The sequence below is a fragment of the Cyclopterus lumpus genome, chromosome 11 (genome assembly GCF_009769545.1).
Source record: "Cyclopterus lumpus isolate fCycLum1 chromosome 11, fCycLum1.pri, whole genome shotgun sequence".
NCBI classification, from domain to species: domain Eukaryota; kingdom Metazoa; phylum Chordata; class Actinopteri; order Perciformes; family Cyclopteridae; genus Cyclopterus; species Cyclopterus lumpus.
Window position 1 is genome coordinate 22,705,021 of NC_046976.1, and position 13,192 is coordinate 22,718,212.

The window sequence follows — 13,192 nt, forward strand, 5'->3', positions numbered from 1 at the left end:
ATAAAACGTAAACTGATTACCGACCACAAACGTTGTGTGTTTTGTGATATTAAAATTAACTATATTGTATTTGCCATCGTTGTAGCTACGATTATAAAAAATAACATCATGTATATCACTCATAGAAAACGACTTTTAAATGAAAACGTCTTATTGTGAAGGCTTGCACAGGAAGCTCGAACACTTTTAGTAAAATGGCGTCCAAGTCACAAAATGTCTGTTGCTTCATCATGTTAGTATTAGTTTGTTTATTGTTGCTGCATTGTCAAAAACTAATAACACATTATAATTATTATTAATTATAAATCTAATCTAATAAATCCCAAACTCGAAAATAATTATATTAATATAATATATATAATCTAACAAATCCCAAACTCTTTTATTATTATGAATATAATCTATTAAATCCCAAATTTATAAAAAATATTATTAGAATTAATATAGTCTAATACTTTCTAAACTCGTAATACATTTTTTTTTACAAATATATTACAAATCCCAAACTCTATTGATTTACCAAATCACAATAATAATAATAATAATAATATTAGCAATAATAGTGATAACAACACCAATAGTAATAGTATTAATATTAAGAATAATGTTAATATTATTTACAACAATAAAATTAATACCAATAAGTATATTAATTTAGAATAATGCATGGAATTGTTGGTAATTTCATGTCATTTACTTCTGGGTCTATAGATAAGCTTTATATCGGGGTCTGGATCCAATTCGTCAAGGTTCCAAACCTGGGGGTCTAGACCCAAACCTGGGGGTCTAGACCCAACACTAGACCCAACATATTCCCAATTCTGTCATATTCATTAAATGCGTTGTAACTCTAACGCTGTTCATTCTGGTCACATGACATCTATTGTTCATCTGGTCACATGACATCTATTGTTCATCTGGTCACATGACATCTAGTGTTCATCTGGTCACATGACATCTATTGTTCATCTGATCACATGACATCTATTGTTCATCTGGTCACATGACATCTAGTGTTCATCTGGTCACATGATATCTAGTGTTCATCTGGTCACATGACATCTAGTGTTCATCTGGTCACATGATATCTAGTGTTCATCTGGTCACATGACATCTAGTGTTCATCTGGTCACATGACATCTAGTGTTCATCTGGTCACATGACATCTATTGTTCATCTGGTCACATGATATCTAGTGTTCATCTGGTCACATGACATCTAGTGTCCATCTGGTCACATGACATCTATTGTTCATCTGGTCACATGACATCTATTGTTCATCTGGTCACATGACATCTAGTGTTCATCTGGTCACATGACATCTATTGTTCATCTGGTCACATGATATCTAGTGTTCATCTGGTCACATGACATCTAGTGTTCATCTGGTCACATGACATCTAGTGTTCATCTGGTCACATGATATCTAGTGTTCATCTGGTCACATGACATCTAGTGTTCATCTGGTCACATGACATCTATTGTTCATCTGGTCACATGACATCTATTGTTCATCTGGTCACATGACATCTAGTGTTCATCTGGTCACATGACATCTAGTGTTCATCTGGTCACATGACATCTATTGTTCATTCTGGTCACATGACATCTATTGTTCACCTGGTCACATGACATCTATTGTTCACCTGGTCACATGACATCTAGTGTTCATCTGGTCACATGACATCTATTGTTCATCTGGTCACATGACATCTATTGCTTCTGTCCATCCGGGGAGAGGGATCCTCCTCTGTTGACCCAACACAGCAAGGTTCCATAAATGGGGTCTGAACCCCACACATCGAGGTTCCATACCTGGGGGTCTGAACCCCACACATCGAAGTTCCCTACCTGGGGGTCTGAACCCCACACATCGAGGTTCCCTACCTGGGGGTCTGAACCCCACACATCGAGGTTCCCTACCTGGGGGTCTGAACCCCACACATCGAAGTTCCCTACCTGGGTGTCTGAACCCCACACATCGAGGTTCCCTACCTGGGGGTCTGAACCCCACACATCGAGGTTCCCTACCTGGGGGTCTGAACCCCACACATCAAAGTTCCCTACCTGGGGGTCTGAACCCCACACATCGAGGTTCCCTACCTGGGGGTCTGAACCCCACACATCGAGGTTCCCTACCTGGGGGTCTGAACCCCACACATCGAGGTTCCCTACCTGGGTGTCTGAACCCCACACATCGAGGTTCCCTACCTGGGGGTCTGAACCCCACACATCGAAGTTCCCTACCTGGGTGTCTGAACCCCACACATCGAGGTTCCCTACCTGGGGGTCTGAACCCCACACATCGAGGTTCCCTACCTGGGTGTCTGAACCCCACACATCGAGGTTCCCTACCTGGGGGTCTGAACCCCACACATCGAGGTTCCCTACCTGGGGGTCTGAACCCCACACATCGAGGTTCCCTACCTGGGGGTCTGAACCCCACACATCGAAGTTCCCTACCTGGGTGTCTGAACCCCACACATCGAGGTTCCCTACCTGGGGGTCTGAACCCCACACATCGAGGTTCCCTACCTGGGGGTCTGAACCCCACACATCAAAGTTCCCTACCTGGGGGTCTGAACCCCACACATCGAGGTTCCCTACCTGGGGGTCTGAACCCCACACATCAAGGTTCCCTACCTGGGGGTCTGAACCCCACACATCGAGTTCAAGTCACAACATGTCTGTTGTGTAGGAGCTCAGGAATGAAAGCAGTAGACAAGGTTGCACACCTCTGTCCAGGAGACACAGGCCGCTGTGGGTCCCTGGGGAGTTCATCCCGGAAACCAACTTTGCGGATGAAGCTTGATGGTCTTCCTTGGGGCTGAGCCCCAAGGAAGACCCATGGGATCTTGTCCACCCAGCCACCGTCCTTAAGGCTGGCCCGGAGAGCAGCTTTCATTGAGTTGCTCTCCATCCGGTGGGAATAACCGTCCGTGGCTAACCTGTGGAGACGTCGCACAGGAGCATAGTGCCCGTTTCTCTAAAAGGAACCTCCTCCAATTGCAGTCCCATTGTTGCCGTCCTCAATTCCTGAATGACTGGGTCTGAAACTTGATCCTCAGCCATTTTAGCATAATCCAGTCCCAAATGAACCGGCCCCATGATAGCTCTTGACAAACAGTCTGAAACCAGGTAAACTTAGAGATGAAAAACTCCTGGATGGCCCTCACTGTGAGCGGGCGTTCAAAGATAGTCACCGCGTCCACCTCCGAAGGGGAAACGCCCCGTCTTTAGTGATGCAATGTCCTAGAATATCAATGGTTGTCAACCCAAACTGGCACGCCTCTCTCTCTCTGCTGAAATGTTTCCTGAGAGATTCCCTGTGAGAAACCTTCCAATCGCAGGTGTTCCAACTTAAAGTAATTAGCAGCCTGCACTGGCCTGCCGGTGGTGCATTATGGGATTCAGTCTTTTAGAAACCTGAATAATGGCAACATTTGAGAATTCCACCATTTTGTCTCAACATACATTGATGCACATTGAAGTACATTGATACACATTGAAGTACATTGATGCACATTGAAGTACATTGATGCACATTGAAGTACATTGATGCACATTGAAGTACATTGAAGTACATTGATGCACATTGAAGTACATTGATACACATTGAAGTACATTGATACACATTGAAGTACATTGATGCACATTGAAGTACATTGATACACATTGAAGTACATTGATACACATTGAAGTACATTGATGCACATTGAAGTACATTGAAGTACATTGATACACATTGAAGTACATTGATGCACATTGAAGTACATTGATGCACATTGAAGTACATTGATGCACATTGAAGTACATTGATGCACATTGAAGTACATTGAAGTACATTGATGCACATTGAAGTACATTGATACACATTGAAGTACATTGATGCACATTGAAGTACATTGATGCACATTGAAGTACTGCTCTCAGGGCTTCTCCTTCTTTCTCTTTCTTATTTTCTTCTTCTCTGGACTTTCTGTATATTTGACCGTCTGTATCCAGTACTTTTAATAAACACATGTATTATATATAATACATATTATGAATATGTATTATATATACCATATGATATACTGTATATAATACATATTATATATATCAAATACATATATAATATCTATCTATCTAAAATATAATATATAAAATACATATATATATGTCAAATAAATATATATAATATCTATCTACTGTGTATATGTAAAATGTAATGTAGTTTTTGGTGATAAACTAGAATAAATCCAGATGTTTTCACATGAATATAAAATAGATATTAGAGATGAAAGTAATCAGACGAGAGAAACATTTATTGGAATAAAGCTGAACTTTAATTTGGAGGAAACAAAGTAGTAAAAGGAGAATCAGAAGCTTCATGTTCAGTTTGTGTCGTGAGTAGAACGACTTTCTATTCCACCTTCAACACGACATCCCATCATAACCCTAACCCATAAATACCAGGAGAGACAACTCCAGCCTTCATCTGACGGGATGAGGAAATGCTGTGACCTGGGTCAGAGTTCAGGTCAGTAGAGTGCCGATGGGCATCATTTATAATCCACTTGACAACATAATGTGTTTGTTTACAAACCACAGACTTCATATGAAGTGGACGTAGTCATCTATCTGTGTGTGGACGTTCTGAAGACCTGCTTCAAGGTCTCTGTGACTAACTGGACCATAACTTAGTAAATGAACACCATGTCGGACTGAAGAAGACCTGCTTCAAGGTCTCTGTGACTAACTGGACCATAACTTAGTAAATGAACACCATGTCGGACTGAAGAAGACCTGCTTTAAGGTCCCCAAAAGGACCATAACTTAGTAAATGAACACCATGTCGGACTGAAGAAGACCTGCTTTAAGGTCTCTGTGACTAACTGGACCATAACTTAGTAAATAAACACCATGTCGGACTGAAGAAGACCTGCTTTAAAGTCCCCAAAAGGACCATAACTTAGTAAATGAACACCATGTCGGACTGAAGAAGACCTGCTTTAAAGTCCCCAAAAGGACCATAACTTAGTAAATGAACACCATGTCGGACTGAAGAAGACCTGCTTTAAAGTCCCCAAAAGGACCATAACTTAGTAAATGAACACCATGTCGGACTGAAGAAGACCTGCTTTAAAGTCCCCAAAAGGACCATAACTTAGTAAATGAACACCATGTCGGACTGAAGAAGACCTGCTTTAAAGTCCCCAAAAGGACCATAACTTAGTAAATAAACACCATGTCGGACTGAAGAAGACCTGCTTTAAAGTCCCCAAAAGGACCATAACTTAGTAAATAAACACCATGTCGGACTGAAGAAGACCTGCTTTAAAGTCCCCAAAAGGACCATAACTTAGTAAATGAACACCATGCTGAATTGACGAAGACCTGGTTCAATCCCGTTTCTCAAGAGTTTCATCTGAACCAGCAGTTTTGCTTCTACTACTGTCAAAAAAACACACTGATAACTGTGAACATGTGACTTCTTAAACCTTTTCCCCAAACACTGAGCAGCTGACGGGTTTCTCTCTTGTGAATTCTAATGCGTCTCTTTTAGATGCCCAACATTTTACAACAAACTCAGCAGCAATTGTTTCTCATCGGTGTCACACATCACATCCCTCTTATTTAGAGCATCTAAACCTGACTGAAAACATGACTCCTCGCTGATGGCTGGAGGTTCTTCCTCTCTGTTTTCCTGATGAAGAAGAGATAACTGATGACCGACACATTTATGGCTCCTGAGCTGATAAAACCAAGTGAATTGTTGGTCACAAACACTGCAGCTGAACCTTTTCTCGCCTGTGTGGGTTATTGTGTGTTTCTTCAGATGTGACTTGAAGCCAAATCTTTTCCCACACTCTGCGCAGCTGAATGGTTTCTCTCCTGTGTGGATTTGTATGTGTCGCTGTAAATCGCCACTCTGTGTGTAAGATTTCTCACAAAGTGAGCAGCTGAATGGTTTCTCTCCTGTGTGCGCTCTCATGTGAACTTTCAGATTTCCACTATCACTGAAACTCTTTCCACACACTGAGCAGCTGAATGGTTTCTCTCCTGTATGAGTTCGTATATGTTTCTTCAGATGTGACTTGAAGCTAAAACCTTTCCCACACAGTGAGCAGCTGAATGGTTTCTCTCCTGAATGAGATCTCATATGCACCTTCAAATTTCCACTATCACTGAAAGCTTTTCCGCAAACAGAGCAGCTGTACGGTTTCTCTCCAGTGTGGATTCTCATGTGTTTCAGTAAATTCCCACTTTGTGTAAAAGTTTTCTTACAGACTGAGCAGCTTGATGGTTTCTCTCTTGTATGCGTTAACATGTGTCTCTTCAGATTTCTCTCGAAGACAAATCTTTTCCAACACTGAGAGCAGCGAAATGGTTTCTCTCCAGCTCTACATCTGGAACCACTGACAGAAACCTCAGGATTATTCAGAGAGTTTGAACCTGATTGAGGTTTTCTGGTCCAGTCATCACTGTTATCAGTCTCAGGTTCAGAAGAGTCTCTGGTATCATCAGGATGTGGTTCTGAATCTGAGTTCTTGTCTGGTTCTGGTCCTCCACAGTCCTCTCCATCAGCTTCTGTTTCCATGTGTTCAGTTAGTCTTTGATGAAGATGAGAGGACTGAGCTTCCTCTTCATCATATTCACTCTTCACAGTAGTGAATGAGAACTTGATACCAGCCTCCTCCAGACCTTGAAGCTGCTCTCCCTCCTGACTGGTCCAGAGTTCCTCCTGTTCCTCTTTAATGTGTGGGGGCTCTGGGTCCTCCTGGTCCCCTTTAATGTGTGGGGGGTCTGGGTCCTCCTGGTCCCCTTTAATGTGTGGGGGGTCTGGGTCCTCCTGTTCCTCTTTAATGTGTGGGGGCTCTGGGTCCTCCTGGTCCTCTTTAATGTGTGGGGGCTCTGGGTCCTCCTGGTCCTCTTTAATGTGTGGGGGCTCTGGGTCCTCCTGGTCCTCTTTAATGTGTGGGGGCTCTGGGTCCTCCTGGTCCTCTTTAATGTGTGGGGGCTCTGGGTCCTCCTGGTCCTCTTTAATGTGGGGGGGCTCTGGGTCCTCCTGGTCCAGACTGGAGCTCCAGTCCTGCTGCTGAACCTCTTCTTTAACCACCAACAGCTGCTGGATGTCTGCAGGAAACAGTAAACAGACATTGAAGAAAAATGAAGTGTATAATAAAGTCAAGCTTGAAAAGGTGGAATTATATTTTTAGGATGTTTTTGTATCATAACTATTAATCATGTAGTAGAATCAGTGTCACTAGTAGTAGTAGCAGCAACGTTTTCTAGCTCAGTTTCCAGACCAGACATGTAAATGTCTCCCGTACTACTGCTGATGGACAGGTGGAACCTTAGCTCCTCCCCTCAGTGTGTGAATAGGTGAATGATGTAATGTAGAGTTAAAGAGCTTTGAGTGGTCCAAAGACTAGAAAAGCGCTATACAAGTACAGGTCCAGGTAAACTCTCCAGCATGTTCTGGGTCTACCTTTGGGCATCATACTAGTTGTACTACCTGCTATACCTCTAAAAAGGTGGCATCCAGGAGAGTGGATGTCTGACTGACATCTCTCAGTGGATGTCTGACTGACATCTCTCAGTGGATGTCCGCACACCACCTGAAAATTAACCCGGACAAGACTGAACTTCTCCTCCTTCCAGGAAAAGTCTCTCCCACCCACGACCTGACTATTAACTTCAACAACTCAGTGTTGGCCCCGCCCCCGACTGCCAGGAACCTCGGTGTGACACCTGTCGGTCAACTCTCCCTGACTGCCAACATTACCACAACAACACGCTCCTGTAGGTACATGCTGTACAACATCAGGAGAATACGACCTCTTCTCACTCAGAAGGCGGCACAGGTCCTGGTCCAGGCTCTGGTCCAGGCTCTGGTCCAGGTTCTGGTCCAGGTTCTGGTCATCTCACGTCTAGACTACAGTAACTCCCTCCTTCAGGTCTACCTGCTAATGTCATTCGACCTCTACAGCTCATCCAGAATGCAGCTGCTCGACTGGTCTTCAACCTCCCGAAATTCACCCACAATCCTCCGCTCCTCCGCGACCTTCACTGGTTACCGGTGGCCACAGCATCCGCTTCAAAACATTGGTACTTGCGTACCGTGCTGCGAACAGATCGGGTCCAGTCTACATCCAGGACATGGTCTAACCTCACACCCAGGACATGGTCTAACCGTACACCCAGGACATGGTCTAACCTCACACCCAGGACATGGTCTAACCTCACACCCAGGACATGGTCTAACCTCACACCCCAGCTCGTTCACTTCACTCGGCTTCTGCCAATCAGCTTGTAGCTCCTTCACTTCGAGCTAAACACTCAACAAAGTCACGACTGTTTGCTGTGCTGGCTCCTCATTGGTGGAACGAGCTCCCCATTGACATCAGGACAGCAGAAAGTCTCTACACCTTCCGTCGCAAACTATACCTTGAATAGGGAAGGTAGAGCCGTGCTTCTGGAAACTCAAGTCGGGTTCAAGCGTTACAGCGGTCTTTACTGTAATTTATAATAATTATAAATTATTATCCGGCGGGCCGTAGTTTGCCCACCCCTGCACTAAAGAGATGTGTCAGCCAGGACAGCCCAACAAAGTCCAGAACCTTCGGCATCTCATTCACTTTGTAAATTAATTGTCACGATAATTGGGGAATCAATTTCTTTTTTTAAAGAATAGGAGTTAGGAGTAACAAATTTGGTTCAGTCCTAAGGTGGAGCGGGGGACCTCGGCTCTGAAGATGGACGTATGAGGACTCACCTGGCTGTGGGTCGACCACGAGGAGGGAGCCGACAGCGTAATCAGACAGGTGTGGTGGAGGTCTCGCCTCCCAGGGGGGTCTCCAGCAGACCACCGGTGGACCGGCTCCAACGTGGGCCTCCTCTGGCTCCATTCTCTTCTGGGCCTACTGGATCTGGCTGGAAGGAGCACCTGTAACGGAGGAGAAGTTACCTCCTGGACGTTGGTAAGTATTGTCTTGTAGTATTGATTCTTTTACTTGAATCAATTACATGAATGCTTCTTCTACCGCAGCTGATAGGCACTAGCTGCTGTAGCTAGTGTTCGCTGCTAACAGCTGGAGCTAGCGTTCCCTGCTAACAACTGGAGCTAGCGTTCGCTGCTAACAGCTGGAGCTAGCGTTCCCTGCTAACAGCTGGAGCTAGCGTTCGCTGCTAACAGCTGGAGCTAGCGTTCCCTGCTAACAGCTGGAGCTAGCGTTCCCTGCTAACAACTGGAGCTAGCGTTCGCTGCTAACAGCTGGAGCTAGCGTTCCCTGCTAACAACTGGAGCTAGCGTTCCCTGCTAACAACTGGAGCTAGCGTTCCCTGCTAACAACTGGAGCTAGCGTTCCCTGCTAACAGCTGGAGCTAGTGTTCCCTGCTAACAGCTGGAGCTAGTGTTCGCTGCTAACAGCTGGAGCTAGTGTTCCCTGCTAACAGCTGGAGCTAGCGTTCCCTGCTAACAACTGGAGCGAGTGTTCGCAGCTAGTAGCTGGAGCTAGCGTTCCCTGCTAACAACTGTAGCTAGCGTTCCCTGCTAACAACTGTAGCTAGCGTTCGCTGCTAACAACTGGAGCTAGTGTTCGCAGCTAGTAGCTGGAGCTAGCGTTCCCTGCTAACAACTGGAGCTAGCCTTCGCTGCTAACAACTGGAGCTAGCGTTAGCTTAGCAGCACATTTCCAGCAGCAGGAAGAAAACCAACCTGCTTCTCTCCGCAGCTCCATGTCGGCCTTTAAAACAACATCCAGCACTTTGCTCCTTTTCATATCCGGATGTCTCCAAACGTCCAATCAGAGGTCCGCGAGCCGCCGTCTGGATTCATGTTGAGCATCCTGCAATGTGGACATGTTCTACAGATGGAGTCGAAGAAGACTAAAGAAAAGTACGCCGTGTTTGTGTCTTCATTTCCACTTAGCTGACCTGCTAAGTGTGCGACCCGGAAACACTCACACTACTTCCGCTACTTTGGCCTTCACAATAAAAGGAGATCAGCGGTGGACTGGAACCAAGTGTATTTACATAAGTAGTGTATTTAAATTACATTTCTAACCAATCATGGATTATGTCACTTTACCATGATAGTTATATTACATTACATTTCATTTAGCTGACGCTTTTATCCAAAGAGATTTACACTCATACACCGCAGAACAGCAATTCAGGGTTAAGATAAGATAAGATTAGATAATCATTGTCTGACAACGCTGTAAAAACAATGGAAGCAAACAGATACGAAAAATAAAAAAAATGCTATTCAGATAAACTACACGTTGCAAACATCTGACCAAATAAAATCACATCAATCAGATGTAAATCCTGGTGGTCAGCAAGCAATACCATCTCAAGGCAATGTTCAAATACCTGGAGAGCTTTACAGTCTGTTACAAGGACACGTTCGTCGAGCATTGTGTGGCTAAAACATACAGAGGAGACTGTTTGTACTACCTGGAGCGTTCACTAGAGGGCAGCCTCGAGAACTGGTGCGTAGCTGCCAGCATATGGCTCCAGAAAGAGGTTATTCTGAGGCCAAAGACCTTCTTCGAACACACTTTGGCAATGAATTAAAGGTCGCAGCTGCTTATGTGGACAAAATAATTGGATGGCCTGCTGTTAAGGCAGAAGATGTTAAAGGGCTACAAGCGTATGCATTATGTTTACGGAGTGTTGCAATGCTATGGAAGAACTGCCGTTTTTAGATGAACTCAACATGCCAGCAAACTGCATCTGACACCTCTGAAACCCAACATCGCAGATCTGGCTTTAGAGACATTATCAAGTTCATTGAGTACCAAGTCAAAGTAGTTTCTGATCCTATCTTTGGTGACTTCCAGGACACTCAAGTTGTAAATAAACGAGACATCAAGGTAAAGCCACAGTTAAAAAGTTGCTTTGCAACTGCTGTCTTTACGGGTACTGAACCAGCTGTGAAGAAAAGCAGGAGAAGCGTTCAGACTCAAACAGGAAGTACGTCACCTACAGTTGTAAATGTTTCCTGTTTGTATGGTATGCATGGACATGCATTGGAGCACTGTCCACAATTAACAAAAATCGGGAGAAATAGGATTTTCTAAAAGAAAAAGGAGTTTGTTTTGGTTGCCTGCACATTGGACACATGAGCATGAATTGCAATGGTCTTTCAGGACACCCCATTAAAACATGCCAAACAAGTTCTCTGTTGCTAAACAGTGCGCCAGTTCACTGAAAAGGAGCCTTTTGAAGGATGAAAGTTTCCACAATGAATATTAAAGCTTCTTTACTGCTCTCATTGATAAAGGATATGCTGAAAAGGTGCCAGAGCATCAGTTGGAATGCACTGATGGAAATATTTGGTATCTCCCTCCCCATGGAGTATACCATCCGCAGAAAAGAAGCTTAGTGTTTGACTGTGGAGACGAATTTAAAGGAGTCTCACTGAACAGTTGGCTTCTGCAAGGACCAAACCTGACAAGCTCTTTGTTAGGAGTGTTGACACGGTTTAGGCAGGAACCTGTGCCAATCATCAGTTGCAGAAGAACATTCACTCTTTTTGAGGTTTTTGTGGTGGCCAGAAGGGAACTGGGAGCAAGAACTTGTACAGTCCCATATGACTGTCCATTCATTTGGAGCGGTATCTTCTCAGAGTTGTTTTGCCCACAGAAAAGTTGCCGATGATAATCAAAAAAGATTTCCAGCAGAAGTCATTGACACAGTCACAAGAAGTTTTTACGTTGATGATCTTTTGAAAAGCTTGCCTTTTTAAAGAAGATGCTACTCTAATGGTCAAGAACATCACAGCTATCTGCAGGTTACGAAGTTTCAATCTCACAAAGTGGATCAGCAATAGTCGTGAGGTGCTATTGGAAATTCCAGAAGAACATAGATCTAGACAAAGACACCCGGAGCTTGACACAAAGTTGTGCCACCAAAGAAACCTCAAATGTAGTGCTCCAACTAGACCTTGTTCTGTGGAAGAAGGGCCATCCTCTGAACACAAAAAGCCATGTACTTTGATGACAGGTCCCATGTATGTGGCTCAGAGGCAAAACAAGTCTCTATCGTTTATGGTTTGAATCTATTTGAAGACGATGAAGTTGAAAATGCAGCCCAAAATGATTAAATCACCTCAGGTTGGATGTGAAAGACTAAGAACAAGGCTTTCAAATGAGTTGTAGTTTAGTTTAGGTTTAGGATTCATTAATAGGCTTGAGTCAAAGATGGCTGCTACTCCACCTCCTCGGCCGGTGCCTCGAGGAATGTGAGTATTAATAAGACTTGGAGGAGTTGATTCATTTAGGCTGACATATTCTTCATGGCTCAGCCAGGTTTCAGTAAGACACAATAAATCAATGTGATTGTCTGATATTAAATCATTTACTAATACAGCTTTAGATGACAGAGATCTAATATTTAGGAGTCCACATTTAATTATCCTGTTTTGTTGCACTGTGGCAGTAGTGATGTTAACCTGTATGAGGTTATTTTGTATGACTCCTCTTCTGGTTACTTTTGATTTAATTAATTTAAGTGGCCGTGGGACAGACACAGTCTCTATAGAGTTAAGCTTAAGGGTGGGTAACTGCTCCAATGGAAGTGCAGAGAAGGGTGGAAGACTACAACTCTGCTTCTGCTTCCTGATCTGAACTCTGGGTCATGGATTAAGTCCGTTAATCAACTTGGCCATGTTCACAGAAATGAGACGCGCTCCATCCCAAGTGGGATGAATGCCGTCTCGACTCATCAGATCAGGCTTTCCCCAGAAAGTCCTCCAGTTATCTATGTAGCCCACATTGTTTGCTGGGCACCACCTGGACAACCAGCGGGGGAACGATGACATCACTGGTCAGCTTTGGGAGGGGGCAGAACTTCAGTGACCTCCGAGTGACGTAATCGGGACTAACGATGTGAATTTGGATCTTTCTGTATTTACGCTGATCCTGAGCCAGCAGCTTTAAACAGGATTCAATGGATGAACTCTGGTGACCAGAGTATCGCTGAGCGGAGAGAACCGGTGAAACCTGAAGAGGTTGTTGGTCAACCGGGTTTTCTGCTTTCTTCGGACGTCACCCGGCCTCCCGGCTGCTCGGGGTGAACTACAGTAGCGAGCGACAGAGCCTCCAACCGAGTAAATTACTTTTTACAACAATTTGATCAAATACCATACACATCTAATTTCTCGGTTCACAAACAAAAAGAAAAGAGACAAACAAGTCGG

At 44.2% G+C, this 13,192-nt stretch overlaps 1 protein-coding gene across 1 annotated transcript; it reads right to left on the reverse strand.

The window, feature by feature from the left end:
* Window positions 1-4,286: 4,286 nt before the first annotated feature.
* Window positions 4,287-6,435, reverse strand: LOC117739346 (gastrula zinc finger protein XlCGF67.1-like). Its single transcript, XM_034545701.1, has 2 exons — window positions 4,718-6,435; window positions 4,287-4,646 (listed from the first exon to the last, which is right to left on the reverse strand). Exon 1 carries the CDS (start codon window positions 6,311-6,313, stop codon window positions 5,561-5,563), a length of 753 nt encoding a protein of 250 aa, XP_034401592.1. The 5' UTR covers window positions 6,314-6,435; the 3' UTR covers window positions 4,287-4,646; window positions 4,718-5,560.
* Between the last annotated feature and the right edge of the window lie 6,757 nt (window positions 6,436-13,192).